This window comes from Lichenostomus cassidix, chromosome 21 (assembly GCF_008360975.1).
Source record: "Lichenostomus cassidix isolate B80296 chromosome 21, HeHo_3.0, whole genome shotgun sequence".
NCBI lineage: Eukaryota > Metazoa > Chordata > Aves > Passeriformes > Meliphagidae > Lichenostomus > Lichenostomus cassidix.
The window spans coordinates 1,547,459-1,571,735 of NC_139501.1; the positions used below are offsets into that span (position 1 = coordinate 1,547,459).

Sequence of the window (24,277 nt, forward strand, 5' to 3'; positions counted from 1 at the left end):
CACCCCAAAATCACCAATATTTGGTATTTCTGTGCAAACTGGGGATGAGTTCGGATGGGAACTGGACTTACCTGAGCTCAGGTGTGCTGCAGAGGAACCTTGGCTGCTGCAAACCCCAAAAACTGAGAGGAGCCCCAAAAACTGTGTGCTCACAGCTCGGGGAGGAACACAGGAAGCACAGCAGAGCAGAGCCAACCCAGAACGGGGAGGAGCTCTGCAGGGTCCCCAAAAATATCCTGTGCAGAAATTCTGCTCAGAGGTGTCCCCAAAACTGGGAAGGAGCTCCTTGGGGTCCCCAAAAATCCTCTGCGCAGAAATCCTACTCAGAGCTGTTCCCCAAAACTGGGGAAGAAGCTCCAGTGAGGCTTTAGGGCATCCTAAAAATCCTCTGCACAGAAATCCCAACCAGAGGTGTTCCCCAAAACTGGCAGGGAGCTCCCGGGGCTCCCCAAAAATCCTCTGAGTGAGTGAGGCACAAAAATCCCACCCAGATCTCTCCCCAGAACCAAGCAGGGAGCTCCAGTGGGGCTTTAGGGCATCCTAAAAATCCTCTGCACAGAAATCCTACTCAGAGCCTCCCCAAAACTGGCAGGGAGCTCCTTGGGGCTCCCCAAAAATATCCTGCACAGAAATCTCACCCAGAGCTGTTCCCCAAAACTGGGGAAGGAGCTCTAATGGGGTTTTGGGACATCCTAAAAATCCTCTGCGCAGAAATCCCACCCAGAGCTGTCCCCAAAATCAGGCAGGGAGCTCCAGCAGGGCCTTGGGACTCCCCAAAAATCCTCTGAGTGAAGGAGGTGCAGAAATCCTACTCAGAGCCTCCCCAAAACTAGGCAGGGAGTTCCAGTGGGGCTTTAGGGCATCCTAAAAATCTCCTGCACAGAAATCCCAACCAGAGCTGTTCCCCAAAACTGGGGAAGAAACTCCAGCAGGGCTTTGGGGCATCCTAAAAATCCTCTGCACAAAAAATCCCACCCAGAGCTCTCCCCAAAACTGGGGAGACATTTTCATCTCTCCAGGATTCCAGGAGGGTTTAACTCAGAGTTTAACCCCAGAACTCAAATTTTCACCTCTCCTGTATTTCTGCCAATCCAACTGCAATTTTCTAACCCAAACACACAGAGATTTTGGTGTCATTCGTGAGGAAAAACCCCACAAGTGGCCCGATATGGATTTTATTGCCTGGGCGAGCAGGCAGAACCTGAGTGGTTCAAATAAAATAAAAATAAAAATAAAAAAAATAAAATAAAATAAAATAATAAAATAATAAAATAAATAAATAAAATAGTTCTATAAAGTGGTTAAAATAAAATAAATAAAATCAATGGTTAAAATAAAATAAAGAGAACTAAAATAAGGTTATATGAAGCGGTTAAAATAAAATAAAGACAACGTTCTATAAAGCGGTTAAAATAAAAGAAAGTTATGTAAGTGGTTAAAATAAAAGAAATAAAATAAATCTATATAAATATACCCAGCCCCAAAAAACCAGCCCAACCCCAAAAAACACAGAAACCCTAAAAAAAGAGAAAAGCACAGAATTATTCTTCCTTCAGCCTCGGAGGGCAGCGACCAGCGCCAGGCAGATCTGCAGCCACAGGCAGGGGATTTTATTGGGATTTCATTGGGATTTTTTTGGGTTTTTATTGGGATTTTTTGGGGCCAGGCTGTGTCCCTCAGCCCAGCTCCATCCCACTGAGCTGCTCTTCTGCTGGGGAACTCGGAGAGTCCAGGTCTGGGAGGGGAGAGAGAATATTGATTAGGGGAAAGGAGTTATTGATTGGTTATGGGGAGAGAGAAATCATTGATTGGTTATGGGCAGAGAGAAATCATTGATTGGTTATGGGGAGAGAGAAATCATTGATTGGTTTAGAGGATAAAGAAATCATTGATTGATTTAGAGGAGAAAGAAGTCATTGATTGATTATGGGGAAAGGAGAAAGGAATCATTGATTGGTTTAGGGGAGACAGAAAACATTGATTGGTTATGGGGAGAGAGAAAATATTGGTTTAGGGGAAAAACAAAACATTGATTGGTTTAGGGGAGAGAGAAAATATTGATTGGTTTAGGGGAGAGAGAAATCCTTGATTGATTTAGGGGAGAGAGAAAACATTGATTGGTTTAGAGGATAAAGAAATCATTGATTGATTAAGGGGAGAGCAGAAAGAAATCATTGATTGGTTTAGAGGATAAAGAAATCATTGATTGATTTAGGGGAGAGCAGAAAGAAATCATTGATTGGTTTAGAGGATAAAGAAATCCTTGATTGATTTAGGGGAGAGAGAAAACATTGATTGGTTTAGAGGATAAAGAAATCATTGATTGATTTAGGGGAGAGCAGAAAGAAAACATTGATTGATTTAGGGGAGAGGAAATATCGATTCCCTATTTCCCCACATCCGCTGCTGCCAACACCTCCCAACATCTCCCATTCCCCTTTAGACATTTTAGGATCTTCAGGAATCACTCTCCCAGCTCCCTGGCAGTGCCAGGCTGACATTCCCAATTCCCAATCCCACCTGCCGGGCTGTACTCCAAGGATTTAGGAATTTTAGGAATCGCTCTCCCAGCCCCCTGGATTGATCCCCAATCCCACCCACCTGCCGGGCTGTACTCCACAGATTTAGGATCGTTAGGAATCACTCTCCCAGCTCCCTGGCAGTGCCAGGCTGAGGTACCCAATTCCCACCCACCTGCCCGGCTGTACCCCACAGATTTAGGATCTTTAGGAATCGCTCTCCCAGCCCCCTGGATTGCTCCCCAATCCCACCCCCCTGCCGGGCTGTACTCCAAGGATTTAGGATATTCAGGAATTGCTCTCCCAGCAATGCCAGGCTGACATTCCCAGTCCCACCCACCTGCCGGGCTGCACCCCACGGATTTAGGATATTCAGGAATTGCTCTCCAGCTCCCTCCCACCCCCGGGCAGTGCCAGGCTGACACTCCCCATGCCCACCCACCTGCCCGGATTTAGGATCTTTAGGAATCACTCTCCCAGCCCCCTGGATTGATCCCCAATCCCACCCACCTGCCGGGCTGTACCCCAAGGATTTAGGATTTTCAGGAATCACTCTCCCAGCCCCTGGATTGCCCCCCAGTCCCACCCACCTGCCGGGCTGTACTCCACGGATTGCAGGAAGAGTCCCCTGGCCGGAGCCACGGCGTGCGGCGGCAGTGCCTGCGGGTCCCGCAGCGCCAGCAGCTCGGGGATGTGCTGCGGGCTGAGCCGGCCCTGCCCCACGGCCACCAGCGCCCCCACCATCCTGCGCACCTGGGGACAGCGGGGATGGAACTGGAGGGACAGTGGGAATGGAACTGGAGGGACAGCGGGGTGGCCTGGGAGGGCTGGGAATGGCCTTGGAGGGCTGGGATGGAATTGGAGGGACAGTGGGAATGGCTTTGGAGGGACAGCGGGAATGGCCTTGGAGGGCTGGGAATGGCCTTGGAGGGACAGTGGGAATGGAACTGGAGGGACAGTGGGATGGCTTTGGAGGGACAGTGGGATGGCCTTGGAGGGACAGTGGGAATGGAACTGGAGGGACAGCGGGGTGACCTGGGAGGGCCAGCAAGGATGGCTTTGGTGGGCTGGGAATGGCCTTGGAGGGACAGTGGGATGGAATTGGAGGGCTGGGAATGGCCTTGGACGGACAGTGGGAATGGAACTGGAGGGACAGCAGGATGGCCTGGGAGGGCTGGGAATGGCCTTGGAGGGCTGGGATGGAATTGGAGGGACAGTGGGGTGGCCTTGGAGGGACAATGGGAATGGAACTGGAGGGACAGCGGGGTGGAATTGGAGGGACAGTGGGAATGGAACTGGAGGGACAGTGGAATGGCCTTGGAGGGACAGCGGGGTGGCCTTGGAGGGACAGTGGGATGGCCTTGAAGGGACACTGAGATGGCCTTGGAGGGACAGTGGGAATGGAACTGGAGGGACAGTGGGAATGGCCTTGGAGGGACAGTGGGAATGGCCTTGGAGGGACAGTGGGAATTGTCTTGGAGGGACAGTGGGATGGCTTTGGAGGGACAGTGGGAATGGAGGGACAGCGGGGTGGCCTTGGAGGGACAGTGAGAATGGAACTGGAGGGACAATGGGAATGGCCTTGGAGGGACAGTGGGAATCCCTGCTGGAGCCCCAGGGACGCTCAGGGCTGGCAGTGCCACCTGCACCCCAGATGGGGACTTTGGCTGCAGGGATCCAAACCCAGCTCTCCAGCCTGAACTCTCCAAACCCAAATTCTCCATCCTGAATTCTCCATCCCCAAATTCTCCATCCTGAATTCTCCATCCCCAAATTCCCCATCCCCAATTCTCCCCAATTTTCCCGCCCCAATTCCCAAATTCTCCATCCTGAACTCTCCATCCCCAAATCTCCCTCCTGAATTCCCCATCCCAAATTCTCCATTCCCAATTTTCCCTCCCCAAATTCTCCATCCTGAATTATCTCTCCCCAATTCATCCCCAATTCCCCATTTCCAATTTTCCCTCCCAAAATCTCCATCCCCAATTCTCCACATTCAATTCCCCATCCCGAATTTTCCCTCCCCAACTCCCCATCTCCCCTTCTCCCTCTCCCACCAACCCGAGGTGTTTTTATCCCCAATTTTTGGGGATTTTAGGATTCCCAAAGCTTCTCTCCAGCTGTGATTTTCTCCTCCCTCGCTAGAGGTCATTGCAATCCCATGGCTTCAGCTTTGGAACCAGCCGGGAAAAGTCAGATTAAAAACTCAAAAATCAAAATATCTGCGGGTTTGGTGTCTCCCCAGGCCAGCAAAAATAAATCTACAGTTGGTTTATTTTCACATTTCACCTTTTTCTGTGATAAAACCAGCCTGGTGTCTGTCCTGAGCTCCAATATCATCCCAGGGATGCAAAAAAAAAATAAAATCTGAATTTTGGGTTTCAGACACAACTGGAACATCATTTCAGGGATGCAAAAATGTTAAAATAATCCAAATTTTTGGTCTTGGAGACAACTGGAACATCATCTTAGAGATGCAAAAAAAAAAAAATCTGAATTTTGGGTCTCAGACACAGCTGGATCATCTCAGGGATGCTGAAATGTTAAAATAATCTGAATTTTGGGTCTCAGACACAGCTGGAATATCATCTCAGGGATACAAAAATGTTAAAATAATCAGAATTTTGGGTCTCAGCCCCATCCCCAGGCAGTACCTGGCGGTAAAGGAAAGCTTTGCTCTTGAACTTCACCTCCCAGAACTCCAAACCGCTGAAAAAAAGAATTAAAAAGCATTTAAAAATCACATTTTGAGCAGCTCTGTCCCCCAGAAATCAGAGGTGAAGGTGAGGAATTGATTTTTGCCGCATTAATTAACCCAATTAACTCCGGGAGTTGATTTTCTGGGACAGAATTTCTGCCTAAAAATGAAAATAAAAATCTGATTTTTTACAGTGGAGATATAAAAACCACAAACAAATGAGATGTGACTCATCAGAGAGGTGAAAATAGGAAATTTTTCCTATTATTTCATTTATTTCACCCAATCCAGAGGTCATGATCAGCTCACATCTTGGCTAAAAATACATTTTTTTTCCCCCAAAAAGGGAGGAATTTCCTCTCTCTCCACCTCCAATCTCAGATTTTCCTCTCCCTGTCGCCTTCAAATCCATTCAGCTCCACGAGAAATGTCAAAATCCTCAGGAAAAATGTCCTGCAGGCTTTGAAAAAGTCTGGTTTTAAATGTTTTTTAAATACTATTTTAACATAAAATAAAATATTTCAATTTTTTAAATAAAAAAAAATTAAAATAAAATATTGTTTCTATAATACTATTTTTAAAGTGGGAAACTTCATTTTTTTTGGTCATTTTCATGGATTAAAATAATTCCAGCTGCTTTTTTCTGGTGGGCAGCAGAATCCAACCTTTTGGATTTAAACCAGAAATGGAATAGAATAGAATAGAATAGAATAGAATAGAATAGAATAGAATAGAGCAAAGTAAAGCAAAACAAAATAAAATAAGGCAAAGTAAAATAGAATAGAATAACAGAATAAAATAGAATAAAAAAATTAAAATAAAAATTGAAATTAAATTAAATGAAGCAAAGTAGAATAGAATAGAATAGAATGAAATTGAATAAAAATGAAAATAAAAAAATGAAATTAAATTAAATGAAGCAAAGTAAAATAGAACAGAATGAAGCAAAACAAAGCAGAATAGAAGAGAAATAAAATAGAATAAAATTTTTAAGAAATTAAAATAAAATAAAACAAAACAAAACAGAATGGAATAGGAATAGAATAGGAATATAATAATATAGAATAAAATAAAAAATAAAAAATAAATAAAAATAAAATAAAAATAATTGTAAAAAATAAATATTCAGATTTCAGGCCAAATCCCTTCCAGTTTCGAGCTGAAAAATGGCAAAAATGGGAAAAGACTGGGGAGGAAAGGAGGAGAAAATTCCCCAAAAAAATTCCTGGAGCAGATTTGAGGCCAAATCCCTTCCAGTTTTGGGCTGAAAAATGGCAAAAAAGAGAAAAGATTGGGGAGGAAAGGGGAGAAATGAAGCTTCAGTATGGAAAGGAGGAGAAAATTCCCCCAAAAAATTCCTAGGATAGATTTCAGGCCAAATCTGTTCCAGTTTCCAGCTGAAAAATGGCAAAAAAAGGGAGGAAAGGAGGAGAAAATTCCCCTAAAAACAATTCCTGGAGCAGATTTGAGGCCAAATCCCCTCCAATTTTGAGCTGAAAAATGGCAAAAATGGCAAAACAGGGGGAGAAAACTCCCCAAAAACCAATTCCTGGAGCAGATTTGAGGCCAAATCTCTTCCAGTTTCGGGCTGGAAAATGGCAAAAATGGGAAGAAAGGGGAAGAAAATTCCCCCAAAACAATTCCTGGACAGATTTCAGAGCAAATCCCCTCCAATTTTCAGCTGAAAAATGGCAAAAAAGGGAGGAAAGGAGGAGAAAATTCCCCTAAAACCAATTCCTGGAGCAGATTTGAGGCCAAATCTCTTCCAGTTTTGGGCTGGAAAATGGCAAAAAAGGGAGGAAAGGGGAAGAAAATTCCCAAAAACCAATTCCTGGATCAGCTTTGAGGTCCAACCTGGGCTGGTAGTGGTGGGACAGGAATCCTGGGGCAGGTTGGAGTTCTGCCTGGAGCAAAGTCCTGACAGGATTTTGGGATTTTGGATTCTCAGAGTTCACGGAGCAGAAGGAGCTGAAGTCGTGAGTTCCCAGCAGGAAATTCGCTGCTTCCCTCATGGCTGGGATGTCCAGGGGGCTGGAGGGAGAAATTGTGGGGAATTGGAATTATCCAGGTGAAAAAATCCCCAAAAAAAATGTTAATCCAGGCTGAAAGCTCGAGGAATTCAGAGAGGATCAAACCCCAAACCCCAAAGAGTTGAGTTATCCAGGTTCAAACCCCCAAAAAAATGTTAAGGCAGGCTGAAAACCCCAAGGAATTCAGACAGGCTCAAACCCCCAAAAAATTTAAGACAATTTTAATAAAAAAAACAAAAAAGCAAAACCAAAACCACCCAACCAAATAAACAAAGAACAAAAAAAAAAAACCCAAACAAAAAAAACCCTCCCAAACCAAAGAACCAAACAAACAAAATCAACCCCAAAAAACAACAAAAAACCAGAAACACAAAGAAAGAAACCAACAAAACCAAAAAAGCCCAAACCAAAACAAACAAAAACCCCCCAAAACCCAACAAAAAACCCAAGAAAAAACAACCAAAAATCAAAACAAACAAACAAAAAAACCAACCAAAAAACCCCAAAAATCCCACCCAAAAAGCAGCCAACAAAGCCCCAAACTAACACAAAACCAACCAACCAACCCCAAAAGAAATCCAGATGATCCCCCTGATCCCCTTTTCCCCATGCTTTCCCCTGGAGCACTGAGCTCTCTCCCCGGGCAGAATTCCGGGAATCCCACAGAATGCCCACGGGAATCCCACAGAATTCCCGCAGAATTCTTGCAGAATTCCCACAGAATCCCCGAATTCCCACAGAATTCCCACAGAATTCCCAGAATCCCACAGAACTCCTGCAGAATTCCCACAGAAACCCCACAGAATTCCAGGAATCCCACAGGAATCCCACAGAATTCCCGCAGAACTCCCAAATTCCCGCACAATCTCGCAGAATTCCCGGAATTCCCAGAATCCTTCCCAGAATCCCACAGAATTCCCAAATCCCCACGGAATTCCTGCAGAACTCCCGGAATCCCACAGAATTCCAGCAATCCCACAGAACTTTCGCAGAATCCCACAGAATCCCCACAGAAATCCCACAGAAATCCCATAGAAATCCCACAGAAATCCCGCACAATCCCCGAGGAATCCCACAGGAATCCTGCAGAATTCCCGCAGCATTCCCAGAATCCTGCAGAATCCCCAGAGAATCCCCGCAGAATTCCCGCAGAACTCCCAAATTCCCCCAGAATCCCCCAGAATTCCCACAGAATTCCCACAGAATTCCCAGGAATCCCACAGAACTCCCGCAGAACTCCCACACAATTCCCACAGAATTCCCACAGGTTTCCCACAGAATTCTTGCAGAATTCCCATAGAAATCCCACAGAATTCCCAGAATCCTGCAGAATCCCCACAGAATCCCACAGAATTCCTGCAGAATTCCCATAGAAATCCCATAGAATCCCCGCAGAATCCCCACAGAACTCCTGGAATCCCACCGAATCCCTGCAGAATCCCACAGAATTCCCACACAATTCCCACAGATTTCCTGCAGAATTCCCATAGAATTCCTGCAGAATTCCCGCAGAATTCTGGGAATCCCACAGAAATCCCACAGAAATCCCACAGAATTCCCACAGAATTCCCACAGAATCCCCGCAGAATCCCACAGATTTCCCACAGAAATCCCACAGAAATCCCAAATTCCCCCAGAATTCCCACAGAATCCCACAGATTTCCCACAGATTTCCCACAGAAATCCCACAGAAATCCCAAATTCCCCCAGAATTCCCACAGAATCCCTGCAGAATCCCACAGAAATCCCACAGAAATCCCACAGAAATCCCAAATTCCCCCAGAATTCCCACAGAATCCCACAGATTTCCCACAGATTTCCCACAGAAATCCCACAGAAATCCCACAGAAATCCCACAGAAATCCCAAATTCCCCCAGAATTCCCACAGAATCCCACAGATTTCCCACAGATTTCCCACAGAAATCCCAAATTCCCCCAGAATTCCCACAGAATCCCCGCAGAATCCCACAGATTTCCCACAGAAATCCCAAATTCCCCCAGAATTCCCACAGAATCCCCGCAGAATCCCACAGATTTCCCACAGAAATCCCACAGAAATCCCACAGAAATCCCACAGAAATCCCAAATTCCCCCAGAATTCCCACAGAATCCCCGCAGAATCCCACAGATTTCCCACAGAAATCCCACAGAAATCCCCCAGAAATCCCAAATCCCCAGAACCCGCAGTCTCACGGTCCGGCGGGCGCCCAGCAGAGCTCCCTGTCGAACACGGGGATCTCGGAGTGATGCGCACAGCCCAGCAGCAGCCGGTAGATGTAGGTCCTGGAGAGCGCCGAGAACCGCGCGTGGAACCCGCTGGGGACACGGCGCGCGCTCAGGATGCTGCGGGACACAGGGGACACCACAGGGACATCAGGGTGACATGGGATTGGGGTGGAGGGATGGTAAGGGTCGTTCAGTGTCACCTGTGGGACACGACAGGGACACGACAGGGACACAACAGGGACATCAGGGTGGGATGGGATTGGGGTGGAGGGATGGTAAGGGTCGTTCAGTGTCACCTGTGGGACACAGGGACATCAGGATTGGCATGGGATTGGGGTGGAGGGATGGTAAGGGTCGTTCAGTGTCACCCTGCCATGGGAAGGGACATCTGCCAGGGCGCTGATGATGCTATGGGACACAGGACACGACAGGGACATGACAAAGACATCTGGATGGCATGGGATGGATGGCATGGGGTTGGGGGTAAAGGGACGGTAAAGGTCGTTCAGTGTCACCTGTGGGACACAGGGACAGGACAGGGACATCAGGATGGGTTGGGTGTAATGGGGATTGGGCTGGAGAGATGGTAAAGGTTGTTCAGTGTCACCCTGCCATGGCAGGGACATTGCCACTGGCCCAGGGCACTGAGGATGCTGTGGGACACAATGAGGACACCACGGGGACATGAGGATGGCATGGGGACTGGGGTGGAGGGATGGTAAAGGTCGTTCAGTGTCACCTGTGGGACACAGGGACATGACAGGGACATCAGCATGGATTGGATGGCATGGGATTGGGGTGGAGGGATGGTAAAGGTCATTCAGTGTCACCCTGTGAGACACAGGGACAGGACAGGGACATCAGGATGGGTTGGATGGCATGGGATTGGGGGATTTTGGGGTGGAGGGATGGTAAAGGTCATTCAGTGTCACCCTGCCATGGCAGGGACATCTGCCAGGGCACTGATGATGCTGTGGGACACAGGACACGACAGGGACATGACGTGAATTTCCAGAAGGTCAAAGGGATAAAATCCTAAAGACATTCAACTGGAACTTATAGATGAGACAAAAATCCTCCTGCTGAAAAAAAAAAAGAATCTAAAATTCAATTTTCAGGAGGTGGGAGGAATCCTCGTCACTCAGACAATTTCATTGTGTGGGTTTTTATAAAACCAGAGCAGGAGGTGTGAGCTTCCCACACTGGAGGGACAGCAGAATCCTCCCGAAATTACCCTGAAATTCTCCCTGATTTTGGGAGAAAAAGATCCTTTCAGATATATGTTGGAAGTTGGAGAGGCAGAGCAGGGATGGGAAAAACCATCAAGCCACAAAAAGAGAGTTTTTTGACTCTCTGGGATCTCATTTCCCTTCCAAACTCCGTCCACAACAATGTGTGGAGCAAAAAAAATCACAAAATTCCCTCTCTGCATCATCCCAACCACATCAAAACTCTGAATTTTCTCTTCAGCACGAGCAGAGAATTCCTCACTCTGGGATTTTTCCGGAGAAAAATCACTCACTGCTTAATCCCCAACAGATGAACCAAATTTTGGGAAGGTTCAGCCTTGGGGAGAAGGAAAAATCTGAGATAAATCCAGATTAACCCAGCAGGGATCAGGAAATACCAACCTGAAAATGAACCTGCCAGAGCTCAGGGGGAGAAAAAAGGATTTTTATCCCACCTGAGATTTCACTTGGGAGATGCACTTCCAGGTCCTGAGCTGGTTTGCCATCTGAACAAAATCAACAACCCAAAAAAAACCATCCTTTCCTCCAAAAAAAAAAGCCAAAATAAAGGAATTTTGCCTTTCCACCTGATGCCCTGAATAGGGCTGCCTGAAACAGGAGGCTAGACCAAGTTAGGAGAATAAAAAGAAAATTTATTGGAGGATTTCAGGTGCATTCAGAGCAGCCAAGGCTCACTCGAGAGGCTGCACCCTAAATGGATGAGGAGTTACGAGATTTTCACATTTTATAAGTTCTATTTATTGACAAATCAGCCCAAATTCTCCAATTACACCTGCAGGTGATGATGTCAACAACCCCAAATTTTGTCCCCCCAATTCTCTGCTGTTTGCATATTTTGGGGCTCAGTGTCCACTGAGTCATGAGATTTTTCACATTTTATAAGTTCTGTCTATTATAACATATCAGCCTCAATATTCCAATTACACCTTCAGGTGATAATTTCAATTACCCCAAACCTGCTCCCCCCAACTCACTGTTTTTTACATATATTGGGGCTCTGAGGGATCAAAGTGTGGGATTTTCCAACTGAGAGCAATTGCTTTGTCTAAACTGCTGGGAACAGAGGATTTTAGCATTTTGTAAGTTCTGCCTATAAACAAATCAGCCCAAATTCCCTAATTACACCCTCAGCTGATGATGTCAACCACCCCAAACTTGGTCCCCCCAATTCACTGTTGTTTTGGGGATATTTTGGGGTTCTTTTGGGGCTCTGAGGCAGCTAAGTGTCCTTGGATTTTCCAACTGAGAGCAATTGCTTTGTCTAAACTGCTGAGAACAGAGGATTTTAGCATTTTGTAAGTTCTGTCTATTAACAAATTAGCCTCAATTCTCTAATTACACCCTCAGCTGATGATGTCAACCACCCCAAATTTGGTCCCCGCAACTCACTGTTGTTTTGGGGATATTTTGGGGTTATTCTGGGGCTCTGAGGCAGCAAAGTGTTGGATTTTCCACCTGAGAGGAACCAAAACACTGGGAGCCAAGCTGGAAGAGCAGCATCACCTCGTTATGTTAAAATGCAGCTCAAATATTCCTCACCCACCCCACAGAACACAAAAACCAGATATTGCAAACAAAGCAAACCCGCAGCCCTGCTGGGCAGCAGGAGGACTTTTATCATTTTACACCCAGCCTAGAGCTTCACACCAACCTACAGACCCACAAAAAACAGAAATAAAACTGTGGCTAGCACAGGTCTTTCCCATGAGAAATCCTTTTGTGTTTTATAAACAAAGATAAAGTTTGGATGTTATTAAAAACATTGTCCCAAGATCTGGACGGTGCAGGCCTGGCCAGTGTGGCCTAGGGGGAGGTTTCTAACTGACCAATCTGGGTGACTTTTGAAAACTCTATATATGTGATGAAATCAAAACAATAAAGCTCTTTTCCTTCTTGCCACTGAGAACTGGACTCTTCTCTCTGCTAGCGGCTCAACGGCGACAATAAAAACCCTTAAGGCATCACGCCGACTCACCGGATGGGCTCGGGCTTGAGGTGGTAGTTCAGCCCCTGCAGCAGCTGCTGGCCAGTGAAAGCTGCCTTGCCCGGGGCTCTCAGGATGTCCAGGTGGGCAGCGTTGGCCAGGGCGTGGACGCCGGCGTCCGTGCGGCTGGAGATGTGGAACTTGATGGGAGCGCTGGGCTTCAGCTGCTGGGCTGCTCTCTGCAACAGAGCAGGGATTTTGGGGGGTTAGACTGCTCCTGGTTGAGCAGGGATGACTAAAATAGGGTATCTAAATCGCAGGGCGAGGGGAGTTAGGAGGAGAAAAAGTGGGCGAATTTATTGAAGGCGTTAGATTTGTTACGGATTTATTAAAGGGTTTGAATTTATTATGAATTTATTTAAGGCTTTAAATTTATTTATTACAAATTTATTAAAGGTTTTAAATTTATTACAAATTTATTACGAATTTATTACAAATTTATTACAAATTTATTACAAATTTATTACAAACTTATTACAAATTTATTACAAATTTATTATGGGTCTTCAAGGTACAGTTGGACAAGGAAAGTCCCTGTTTTGGGACTACACCCAAAATAAATCCTGGGTCATGAGGTCTTCTTTATAAGAGGTTTTATAAGTTATAAGTTATAATTTATATAACTATATATAACCCCATATAACTATATATAACTATATAACTATATTTTATATATATAAAAATATACATAACTATATAGTTATATATATATAACTATATATAACTATATATACATATAGTTTTATATAGACATAACTATATATAACTATATAGTTTTATAAATATAGATAACTATATATATAAAACTATATATAACTATATAGTTATAACTGTAGAGGTTATAAATAAGAGTTTTTTAATAAGAGGTTTATAACTTATAACTTATATAACTATATTTAACTCTATATAACTCTATATATAACTCTATATAACTACATATAACTACAGAGTTTTATAACTATATAACTATATATAACTATATAGATATATATAACTATATATATAACTAGATATATAGTTATTTATATATAGTTATTTATATATCTAAAACTATATAACTATATATAACTATATAGTTATAACCACTAGAGATTTATAACTTATAAGAGGTTTTTTATAAGAGGTTTATAAGTTATAACTTATAACTTATATAACTATATATGTAACTATATGTAACTATATATAACTATATATAACAATATATTATATATAACTATATAGTTACATATATATAACTACATACAGTTATTTATATATAGTTATTTATATATAGAACACTATATATAGCTATATATATAACTATAGATGTTTATAACTTATAAGAGGGTTTTTTTAAGAGGTTGATAACTTATAACTTACATAACTATATATAACTATATAGTTTTATACATATATATAACTGTACATATATATGTACAGTTATGTATATATATACCTATATATATAGTTATTTATATATAATTATTTATATATAATACACCATATATAACTATATATGTATAACTATATATAACTATATATAACTATATAGTTATAACTATAGAGGTTTATAGCTTATAAGAGGTTTTTTATAAGGGGTTTATAACTTAAAAGTTATAACTTATTTATATATATATATAACATTATATATGACTATATATAACTATATAGTGATGGAGAGGAGCCTGGCTGGGGGATTTCTCCTAAAATCAGTGATTTCTCTGGTTTTGCTCTGGAATTCCCTCACCCAGGACATCCAAAATCCCACAAGAGCTTCCTTGGGTGTACAAAATAAAGCAAAATCCATTCCTCTCTCTGTCCTCTGTTTGGTATCATGTGAGCTTCCTTAAATGCACCAAATAAAGGAAAAATTCTCCATCTCCTCATCCCTCTGTGTCATTGGGTGAGGAGGAGAGGAGACAGAGCATCACTCATTTCAAACCAACCCTCAGACAGAAAATCCGGTGAAAATCACCCCAGGGAATGAGCAGAACATCTGAAAAGAGTGAAAAAAACCACAAGAGAAGGCAGAGCAGCAGAGCAACGACTCGGAATTTCCTTCCCCACTCCCCACAGCAGAGCCCAGCGGGTTTTATTGGGTTTTAATTGCAGCACAAGAGTCCATAAAGTCGGAATTGCTGACTCACAAATCCCCTTCCAGGCTCCAGCCAGGGATTCTGGGCTCTGGGAAATGTTCCACGGAAAGGCAGAGGGAGGGAAAGAGAAAAATAAAATCAGGGGGAAGCTTGGGAATGAGAAGCAAACTGCCTCTCCCCTTCCTCATCACCTGGAGCTCACAAGTGGTTACAATTAGCTGAGAAAAATCTGCATTTCTCACCTTTGAACAGAGCAAAGCAGAGCAGACAGAAATAACATAATTTCCTCCACCAGACCTTGGCTTGTGCCTCAGTAATTTGATTTTTAAGAGCAAAGTTTCTCCCAGAGATGTTTGGGTTCTGCAGGCTCCTCCCTTCCCTTCCTCCCTCCTCTCCTCCTCCTTCCTCAGCAGACAAAACCCAGCCAGTGGGAACAGCAGCTGGGAGAGAGAACAGCAGAGAACATGGAAAAATATCCTTTTTTTTTGGCTCCAGGCTTGGCTGCTGCACTCTTTGGATGCCACAGCCCAGGCTGGGTGAGCAGGAAGCAAACTGGATCATCAGCACACTGCATTTCTGCACTGGAAAGAGGAACACTCCCAGGTCAATGTGGTGATTTCCCTGCTCAGAAAGAGATTTTTCAGAGAGAAAGGGATTTTCAGCCAGAAAACCCACAATTTATTGAATTACACCATTCCACAAATGGGATTTTCACTGCTTTTCCCCACCTTTCTGAGCACCCAGGGAGGGATGTGACCACTGTGGACACCAAATCCCAATTTGCAGAGCTTGGAGCTTTGCAGCTTCTTCCTCCAGCACAGCAGGAACCCAAAATTACACTGATAATATTCCATTGACAGAATATTGACTCTCCAGCTTCAGTTTTAATATTTCATCTCATCAGGATGGGATAAAACATCTCCTGACAGAGAGAGATCCCCAAAATCATACTGATAATATTCTATCAATAGAATATTGAACATTTCACTATTTCAATAGAATATTTAATATTTCATTTCATCAGGATGGGATAAAACCTCTCCTGAAAGAGATAGATCCCCAAATTCTACTGATAATATTCTATAAATAGAATATTGATTCTCCAGCTTCAGTTTTAATATTTCATCTCATCAGGATGGGATAAAACATCTCCTGACAGAGACAGAACCCCAAAATCATACTGATAATATTTTATCAATAGAATATTGAACATTTCATTATTTCAATAGAATATTGAATATTTCATCTCACCAGGATGGGATAAAACCTCTCCTGACAGAGAGAATTCCTGAACTGCTGAGCTCCTCCTTGCAGGCAGCTCAGAATGACCTCCTCACCTATGCAAATATCTCCTATCTGTACATCCAAAATCTCTGGAGCAGCTCAGAGTTTCCTGCTCTGGTCCCTGAGCACTTTAATCTCTCTGCATCACCACCCTGAATTTCAAAAAAGGTGCATTATTTATTTACATGCAGGAATTGCTGGGGTAAGGACCAGTTTTTCCTGCCAGTTTTGCAGTAAAAACCTGAGGAACTGCAAAGGGTTGAGGAAAAAAAAACCTGAGGAACTGCAAAGGGTTGTTCATCCCCATCCCAGCCTGTCTGGGATCATCTGGCAGGGAACTGGAGCAGGAGTTAGAGAGATAAAAAGAAAGGAAGGAGATAAAGGAGTGAAGGAGCTGGGCTGTCCTGGGTGTGCTCACAGCTCACAGCTCTCTGCTCCTCCTTCAAGCCACAGAAAATGCAAATATTTCTCTCCAGCAAAGTGCTGCAAACACTGAAATCTTGGCTTTGGCAGCTGCTGGAGACATCTCACCGAGCCTCATCTCCCCCAGCTGCATTTCCCAAGGATTTCTCCATCCCTGGAGCATCCCAGGGTTTCCATCCAAGGATTTCTCCATCCCTGGAGCACCCCAGGGTGCAGGTTGATCCCTCAGCCATGCCAGGGATTTGCACTGCTGCTGCTCTGTGCTGCTCACAGATTGCACTCCCTGAGCACTTCCACGTCCTGAGTGACGCTGGAATTTCCACTGCTGGCTGCCAGGAGGATATGGATCCACATTCCAGCTGCAGGATATGGATCCACATTCCAGCTGATGATATGGATCCACATTCCAGCTGGAGGATATGGATCCACATTCCAGCTGGAGGATATGGATCCAAAATTCCAGACTGCTGTTCTCGCTCCCAGCTCCGCTCTTTCTCACTTTGTACAAATGCTGCAGGAAGAACAAACCCACTCCTCTCCCACCCATGGCAGGGGAGGAAAAGTTCAGCCGCTTCTCTTCCTAAAATCTGAATAAAAATGAAAAAAAAAAAAAATCATCCAGATTTTCCATCGGCCTCTACATGCATTGGGAATGTTTGGGGAAAATAAATTTCTTCCTCAGCAGCTGGATTGCACCCTTTGGAATGGCTTTGGGTGCAGGGGCTGCATTGCCCTGCCAGAGAGGCTGCACAATTAATTAATTACTGCGCTCTAATAATTAATAACACACAAGCTCCTGGCTGCAAGTCATCCCAGCCTCCCTGGCTGCTCCGTCAGCTGGAACAGATTTAAAATCCAGCTCATTTCCAGCGGGATAGATACAACTGAAGCGAGTGCCAGGAAGGACACACTGAGAATGTGGATTTTGTCAGGACAGAAGGTTTCCAAAGCACTCTCCCACGTCACTGCCTTATTATCAGCCCAGCCTGAGGATGACAGTTGGCTTTGTTTTCTTTCCTCACTGTTTTTTTCCAGGCTGTGGGGAAGGAGGCTGGGCCAGAGCTGCCTTGCATGGTGAGTAGCTGCTGATTCTCCTTTCTGGGCTCTCCTCCTCCCCTTTTGCTCAGGAGGAACAATCTCTGCACTCAGCCAGAACTGAGTTTTCTCGGGGGAGGATAAGTTTTGGGCACCCTGACCCTCTGCTAACCCTGACCCTTAGGTCTAGGGCTGGGGATGGGAGATCTACAGAGCCTGGAGCTCCAGGAGCAGTGGGGCTGCAAAGAGCCTGCCAATGCCATCCTGAATTCCCAACGAAAAGAGAAATGGGAGTTTGCTCCAGGCAGGCAGAGAGGGAAGGGAACTGTCGATCCCAGCAGGTGCTCCTCACCTCTCACCCTGGGAAAAGGTGATTTTCCTTCCCAGGAAAGACTTTTCTGAGAGCTGAGATAATGGTTGGAGTCCTGCTTGTTAAAATATTCCTCACAGAGCTGGAGGGAGTGAAATCCCAGAGCTCTGACTTCCCCACCTGGGGAAATGAGGTGTGGAATCTGCTCTGCACCATCGCTGCCCAGCTGGGCTTCCAGGGCTGCAGGGAGCTGTCTCCAGGGAACAAAGTGTTGTCAGCAAAGCTCACCCCCTCAGAGTGAGACTGAAAACTCCCACGAGCATCTCTGAGCGAAACCAAGGCTGCACTTGCTCTGGATTGACCCTCAAAGTGAGATTAAAAACTCTTTTAAACATCTCTGAGAGAAACCAAGGCTGCATCTCCTCTGGATTGACCCTCAGAGTGAGATTAAAAACTCTTTTAAACATCTCTGAATGAAACCAAGGCTGCACTTGCTCTGGATTGACCCTCAGAAAGAGGTTAAAAACTCTTTTAAACATCTCTGAAGGAAACCCAGGCTCCATCTCCTCTGGCTGGCCCAGAGCTGTGCCACAGGGCAGCACCAAGGACTCCAAAAGCTTTACAGTGACACAGGGTTACAAAAAAACCTCCTTAGGGTTATATAGAATAAATAAATCTGCTCAGGGGTATATAGATCTGCTCAGGGTTATATAGATGAAATAGATCTGCTCAGGATTGTATGGAGGAGATAGATCTGCTCAGGGTTAAATAGGTCAAATACATCAGGGTTATATAGATAAAATAGATCTGTTCAGGGTTAAATAGATCTGATCAGGGTTATATAGATCTGCACAGGGTTATATAGATTAAAAAGACCTGATCAGGGTTATATAGATGAAATAGATCTGTTCATGGTTAAATAAATCAAATAGATCTGATCAGGGATATATAGATTAAAAAGACCTGATCATGGTTATATAGATTAAATAGATCTGATCAGGGTTACAAATAGATCTGCTCAGGGTTAAATAGATCAAATAGATCTGATCAGGTTTAAATAGATTAAATAGATCTGATCAGGCTTGAATCGATCTGCTCAGGTTTATATAGATCTGATCAGGGTTACATAAATTAAATACATCTGATCAGGGTTACAAATAGATCTGCTCAGGGTTGTATGGAGGAAATAGATCTGCTCAGGGTTAAATAGATCTGCTCAGGGTTAAATAAATCAAATAGATCTGATCAGGGATATATAGATTAGAAAAGACCTGATCAGGGTTATATAGATGAAATAGATCTGATCAGGCTTGAATTGATCTGAATCAGGTTTATGTAGATCTGATTAGGGTAACAAATTAAATAGATCTGATCAGGGTTATATAGATCTGCTCAGGGTTAAATAGATCAAATAGATCTGATCAGGTTTAAATATATTAAATAGATCTGCTCAGGCTTGAATCGATCTGTTCAGGTTTATATAGATCTGTTCAGGTTTATATAGATCTGCTCAGGATTATATAGATCTGCTCAGGGTTATATAGATCTGCTCAGGATTATATAGATCTGCTCAGGGTAACATAAATTTAAGAGATCTGCTCAGGTTTATATAGATCTGCTCAGGGTAACATAAATTCAATAGATCTGCTCAGGGTTAATCAATCTGCTCAGGGTTATATAGATCTGCTCAGGGTAACATAAATTCAATAGATCTGCTCAGGGTAACATAAATTCAATAGATCTGCTCAGGGTTAATCGATCTGCTCAGGTTTATATAGATCTGCTCAGGGTAACATAAATTCAATAGATCTGCTCAGGGTTAATCGATCTGCTCAGCCCCAGCCCAGCGACTCTCCCTCATCCCAAACACTCCCCAAACCAGGCAGCCCACCCCAATTCCCACCGGAGAGCTGCTGAATCCCCCAGGCTGCTCCTCCTGGGCGATCTGCTCTCCTGGAGCTGCAACCACAGGGCTGAACATCCCCAGAGCCCATGAGGATCTCACCACAGCCTGCAGCTCGCCCCTCCCCGCGGCTGGGGAGAGCAGCTCAAGGCTGCAGAGACCAGCAGGAAGGAAGAGGAATTCCTGCAGCCCCACAAGGTTTCTGTTAAAGCTGCTGGGAGGCTTCCCACGTGGTGCCAGCAGCTGTGGAAGGACAGAGCTGGCCTGGAAAGCACTGATCCTGTGAAGAGTCAGCACCAAATCAGCTCATGGTTGGATTTTTCTCCTCTGCTTTGCTCCTCTCATCACCCACCCAACCCATCTGCCTGTGCAGACATCACTGGGGTTGGTGCCTCAGGATTTTAGCCTCTGGATTTTTCCTGTTCCAAGCATTTTTGGACAAAATCATTCCCCTCTCAGCTCCAACCTCAAGGATACCTTAATATAAGGTATATACCTTAATAGAAGGTGTAATAAGAAGGTATAATAATACTTTAATATAAGGGATAATAATAAGGATAACTAATTGTCTCAGGCCTTGAGATATGTAAACAGCAGTGAATTAATTGGGGGAGCAAACCTGGAGTAATTGACTTCGTTAGCTGAAGGTGTAATTGGAGGATTCAGGGTTGATATGTTAATGGGCAGAAATTATGAAGTATGAAGAACCTGTGACCTTATAAAAACCTTATAAAGTATGAAAACCCACGACCTGCTGTCCATTTTGGGTGTAGCTCTGGCTGGGCTGTGATTGCCCTACATGCACCTGAATGGCCTACAATAAATTTATCTGCTTTTTATTCTCTTCACTTTGTCTACCTCTGGTTTGGGTAAGCTCGTCAAGGCTTCAGGATAATGCAGAACATCTGCTGGGCTCACCCCAAATCCAGAGGAGGAGCTAAAAGGGAAAATAAGAATCCCTGGGAGAAGCAGGAACAGGGATAACAGGATCACAGCTTTTCTCCCCTCTGGGAACTCCAGGAGAGTGGAAGCAGCGTGGAACAATGGACATCCTGCTGGGCTTTGTTCTGGAAACTTCCATCAGGGACATCCTCTCCCGGGAGGTGACAGAATCCAGCTGCTAAAGCCATGAAGGAACTGGCCATGGAGCAGAGCTGGGGGATTCAGGACAAGGGGGGACAAAGCCACACGTCCTAACAGAGCTCTCAGAGTCACCTCTGGGCTCAATCAGCTCTCACTGAAAGCTTCACAGCTTTTTCAGGGCCAGAATGTGTACAGTGACATCATTTCTAAAGCACTCTGATTTGAACTTTAGGGTGTTTAGAACTGTCTCGGTTTTATTTTCAATCTCAGAATAATATTTATGTCTGTGGCCAGACAATGGGAGCCTGAAAGCTTCATTTTCATGGCAATAGGATTAGGATTAGCAAAGACCTACCTCCAAATAATTCTGGACTCCCACCAGTGCCTGGTCACTCTTGGTCTCCATGACCCCACTGCAGAGCAAAACAAACACCATTTATTGATGTGTTTCACCATTCAGGGCCAACAGCACACCCAGGACTTCTGGGGTTCTGTGATGGGATCTTCCCACAAAATCTGCACTGAGGAATGGGCAGAAGTGATGGAGGTGGTGTTTTCAAGAAGGGAGGTTGGAAATAAAATCAAATGTTCCTCTCTGGGCTGGTCCTTGAGACTTGTGATTAAATTCTGCCCTCCCAAAACTCTGCTCTCCCCAAACTCTGCCTTCCCAAATTCTGCCATCCCAAATTCTGCTCTCCCTAAATTATGCTGTCCCAAACTCTGCTCTCATCCAGCACATCCCAAACTCTGCTCTCCCCAAATTCTGCTCTTCCAAACTCTGCTCTCCTCAAACTCTGCCTACCCCAAATTCTGCTCTCCCAGATGCTGTTCTCCCTACATTCTGCTCTCCCAAACTCTTCTCTCATCCAGCACATCCCAAACTCTGCTCTCCTCATATTCTGCTCTCCCCAAACTCTGCCTTCCCCAAATTCGGCCTCCCAAACTCCACCCCCAAATTCTACTCTTCCCACACTCTGCCTACCCCAAATTCTGCTCTCCCAGATGCTGTTCTCCCTAAATTCTGCTCTCTCAAACTCTTCACTCCCAAACTCTGCTCTCCTCATATTCTGCTCTCCCCAAATTCCGCTCTCCCGAACTCCACCCCCAAACTCTGCCCTCCCAAACCGCCTCCCCCAAATTCCGCCCTCCCAAGCTCCCAGCCCTGTCCTGTCCTGTCCCAGCCGTGCTGAGCTCTGCTCGCCCCGGGCTCGGTTCGGTGGCCACCCGCGGCTGGGCTGGGCGGGCAGGTAGGGCAGGTACACCTACCTGTACCTGGTGCCGAAGTACTGAAAGAACACCAGGTACCGGGCAGGGCCACAGCACATGGCTGCCAGCGGAGCGCCCGGGACGGAGCGGGACAGAGCACGGCCCGGCCCGGCCCGGCACGGCTCGGCACGGCACGGCACGGCTGCACCGCCCCTTCCCCCACACAGCACGGCCCGGCCCGGCACGGCGCGGCACGGCACGGCTCGGCCCGGCTGCACCGCCCCTTCCCCCGCACGGCACGGCACGGCACGGCACGGCTCAGCCCGGCTGCACCGCCGCTTCCCCCGGCACGGCGCGGCGCGGCACGGCACGGCGCGGCACGGCACGGCGCGGCACGGCTCAGCCCGGCTGCACCGCCCCTTCCCCCGCACGGCACTGCCGCTTCCGCCGCCGGCGGCACGGGGGGAGCGAGGGACGGGATGGGCTAGTGAGGACCGGGATGGGCTAGTGGGGAGCGGGATGGGCTAGTGGGGACTGGGATGGGCTAGTGGGGAGCGGGATGGGCTAGTGGGGACAGGGGATGGGCTAGTGGGGACAGGGAATGGGCTAGTGGGGACAGGGATGGGCTAGTGGGGACCGGGATGGGCTAGTGGGGACAGGGATGGGCTAGTGGGGACAGGGAATGGACTAATGGGGACAGGGATGGGCTAGTGGGGACAGGGATGGGCTTTTGGGGACTGGGATGTGCTTTGGGAACCAGGATGTGTTTTTGGGAACCGGGATGTGGTTTTGGGGACTGGGACCACCCTGGGATAGTGGAAGGTGAGAACTGGATGATTTTTCAGGTCCCTCTTGCCCAAATGCTGCCATTTCAGACAATCCCACACCCATCTCTCCCAGCCTGGAGAGATAAATAACAGCTGAGGGCAAACAGCAGCTCGGGGGACAGAAATAAACCGAGATAGTGACAAAACACCAGAGCTGCAGATGTTCTCAGTGGCTGCAATCTGCATTTCAACCTCCTGCTCTTTCTAAAACACTGAACTGTGATTTCTGGGTGGGCAAGAGCCTCAAACCAGCTCGAAAAAGGACTTAACCCTCTGGTGAGGCAGGCAGAGGGAGAGAAAAATCCCTCCTGGGAGGCTGAGATCTGTTTGGAATGACAAATAAATGAACTAATCCAGCAGCTTTCAGGCCCCACAGTGACACCAGACTGTGATAATGGAAATGATGAGTGTCAGCTTTGGAGAGGAGGAATCTCTAATCCCTGGGCACACTCCCACAGGAGCAGCCAGGAGCTGTCATCCCTGCTGGAATCACCACGGAAAATCAGCGTTGGGTTGGTGTGACCTCGGGGACACCACAGGGGACAGAGGCCACCTGAGGTCACCTCGCCCCTTCTCCTGGCTGAGGTGTTGGCAGGGCTGAGTGCTTTCCCTGGGTTCCTCAGAGCTCCCCAGCAGCTGAGAGCTGGGATAAATAACTCTGGTTTTTGCTCTCACCGTGGTAAATAACTCTGATTTTTGCTCTCATTTTGGTAAATAACTCTGGTTTTTGCTCTCACTGTGGTAAATAACTCTGATTTTTGCTCTCAGTGCTCCTGGCTGTGGCTGGCAAATCAAGGTCTGGGAGCTCAGGTGGAAACGAGTCTGGTCTGGAGGTGAATTTTGGCTGCAATTTGTGTACAAAAATGGCATTAAACATCTCATTTCCCCTCTTTTCATCCTGGTTCTGCCTGGCAAATCAAGGTGTGGGAGCTCAGGTGGAAACGAGTCTGGTCTGGAGGTGAATTTTGGCTGCAATTTGTGCACAAAAATGGCATTGAACTTCTCATTTCCCCTCATTTCATCCCGGTTCTGCCCCATGGCTGGGATGAGGCCTCCTTGTGACATCTGTCATGGATTGTGACACCCCTGCTCCTGTTGTTAGCCTCGTGGCTTTGGTTTAGGTCTATAATATATAAGATTTTCTTCAAACATGGGATTTCCACCTCAGCCAGTTGACAGCAGGTTCATCTCCCACCTGCAGCGATGATGTGGTCACTGCTGCTCTCTGTGGTGCTCAGTGGGAGGATGATCAGCGCTAATTAGCCTCATTTAGCCACCCCACGTTCTGCTGCCTGGCCCGTGGCTAACGAGCTCGGCTCAGCCAGAGCCACAAGCCCAGCTGTGCTCCTGCCCCAGGGGATTGCAGTTCCCACAGGTTTGTCCCGTGGCAGCAGCAAATCCTGTGGGAAATGAAAAACGAGAT

The 24,277-nt window shown here is 45.8% G+C and overlaps 1 protein-coding gene across 1 annotated transcript; it reads right to left on the reverse strand.

Annotated features, from left to right (window-relative positions):
- Window positions 1–1,605: 1,605 nt before the first annotated feature.
- On the reverse strand, window positions 1,606–22,246 carry PUSL1 (pseudouridine synthase like 1). Its single transcript, XM_085079861.1, has 8 exons — window positions 22,088–22,246; window positions 21,177–21,234; window positions 12,700–12,887; window positions 9,442–9,591; window positions 7,072–7,248; window positions 5,174–5,228; window positions 3,110–3,272; window positions 1,606–1,735 (listed from the first exon to the last, which is right to left on the reverse strand). The coding sequence occupies exons 1-8, from the start codon at window positions 22,144–22,146 to the stop codon at window positions 1,677–1,679; spliced, it is 909 nt and encodes a 302-aa protein (XP_084935987.1). The 5' UTR covers window positions 22,147–22,246; the 3' UTR covers window positions 1,606–1,676.
- Window positions 22,247–24,277: the final 2,031 nt, after the last annotated feature.

Bases quoted from the DNA above. Each gene is read 5' to 3' on its own strand.
- PUSL1 (XM_085079861.1), bottom strand. From the start codon at position 22,146: ATGTGCTGTGGCCCTGCCCGGTACCTGGTGTTCTTTCAGTACTTCGGC. The intron at 7,249-9,441 runs GTGAGACTGCGG...TTCTCCCTCCAG, and splicing joins TGCTGGGCGCCCGCCGGACC to CCCCCTGGACATCCCAGCCA. The intron at 5,229-7,071 runs GTTGGACCTCAA...TCTTTTTTTCAG, and splicing joins TCCCACCACTACCAGCCCAG to CGGTTTGGAGTTCTGGGAGG.